The sequence below is a fragment of the Coffea arabica genome, chromosome 8e (assembly GCF_036785885.1).
Source record: "Coffea arabica cultivar ET-39 chromosome 8e, Coffea Arabica ET-39 HiFi, whole genome shotgun sequence".
Classification (NCBI taxonomy): domain Eukaryota; kingdom Viridiplantae; phylum Streptophyta; class Magnoliopsida; order Gentianales; family Rubiaceae; genus Coffea; species Coffea arabica.
In genome coordinates, this window is record NC_092324.1 from 4,342,887 (window position 1) to 4,343,973 (window position 1,087).

The 1,087-nt window shown below is 42.4% G+C and overlaps 1 protein-coding gene across 1 annotated transcript; it reads left to right on the plus strand.

Moving 5' to 3' along the window:
* The first annotated feature begins 420 nt into the window (after window positions 1-420).
* LOC113703858 (flavonol 4'-sulfotransferase-like) lies at window positions 421-873 on the plus strand. The gene has a single exon (XM_027225341.1). It carries the CDS (start codon window positions 421-423, stop codon window positions 871-873), a length of 453 nt encoding a protein of 150 aa, XP_027081142.1.
* The last annotated feature ends 214 nt before the right edge of the window (window positions 874-1,087 follow it).

Consider the following 1,087-nt stretch of genomic DNA (forward strand, 5'->3'; position numbering starts at 1 on the left):
CATATCAGTAGAAGGGGTGCAAGTTGACCCTAAGAAGGTAGAGTGCATGGAGAGGTGGCGCAAACCAAAGAATGTCAAACAGCTGAGGGGGTTCTTGGGATTGACAGGCTACTACAGAAGGTTTGCAATAGGGAGCGGAAGTTCAATCATTCAGTTGATGAGAGCCCTTTGCTATTCTCCAACCCTCATTATCTCGTCCCTTTCTTCGAGATATATCTGTACAAGGATGGTAATATTCTCAATATAGACTCTATGCCTTGCCCACGAATCCTCGCTACTCACCTGCCTTGTCAATTCCTTCCTAGAAGCATCTTGGATTGTTCCAACTGTCGAATCATCTACCTGTGCCGAAACCCTTTGGATGTGTTCACTTCAGTGTTGCAATTCTTTCTGCAAAATGGTCGTATTTCAAGCCCATCGATGTCTATTGATGTACCTTTAGAAGAGTTTTGTCAGGGCATACACCCGTATGGTCCATTATGGGACCATTGTTTGGGATATTGGGATGCAAGCTTGAAAAACCCTCAAAAAGTGTTGTTTTTGAAGTATGAGGATCTAAAAAAGGATATCAATAGCTCCGTGAAGAAGATAGCTGACTTTTTAGGATATCCGTTTTCAGCTGAGGAGGAGGAAGCCGGTTTTGTTGAAGAGATAGCAATGCTCTGCAGCTTCGAAAATCTCAAGAATTTGGACTGTAACAAGGAAGGGGAGATACACGCCGCTTATAGAGCTAAGCACAGTTCCTTTTTCAGGAAGGCAGAAGTTGGCGACTGGGTAAATGTACTAACTCCTTCCATGGCCAACCGACTTGAAAATTTGTTTCAAGAAAAGCTTGGGGAATCCGGGTTGACGCTGGAAATCAACAGCAACTAGATCACTATGCGTGTTTCATGTGAGATTTCTCATTAGATTGTCAAGCATGTTTCATGTGGATATCTCTCTCCCCTCTGGACGAGTTCAGCAAATCCTGATCAACAGTTCAGCTCCAAAAACAAGAAAACAAAAGAGAAGACCTAATACGTTTATCTTCAACTATTTGTTGCTTATTGATGTGTAATGGTTGTATCAGTTACTTTTCATTCAGTTG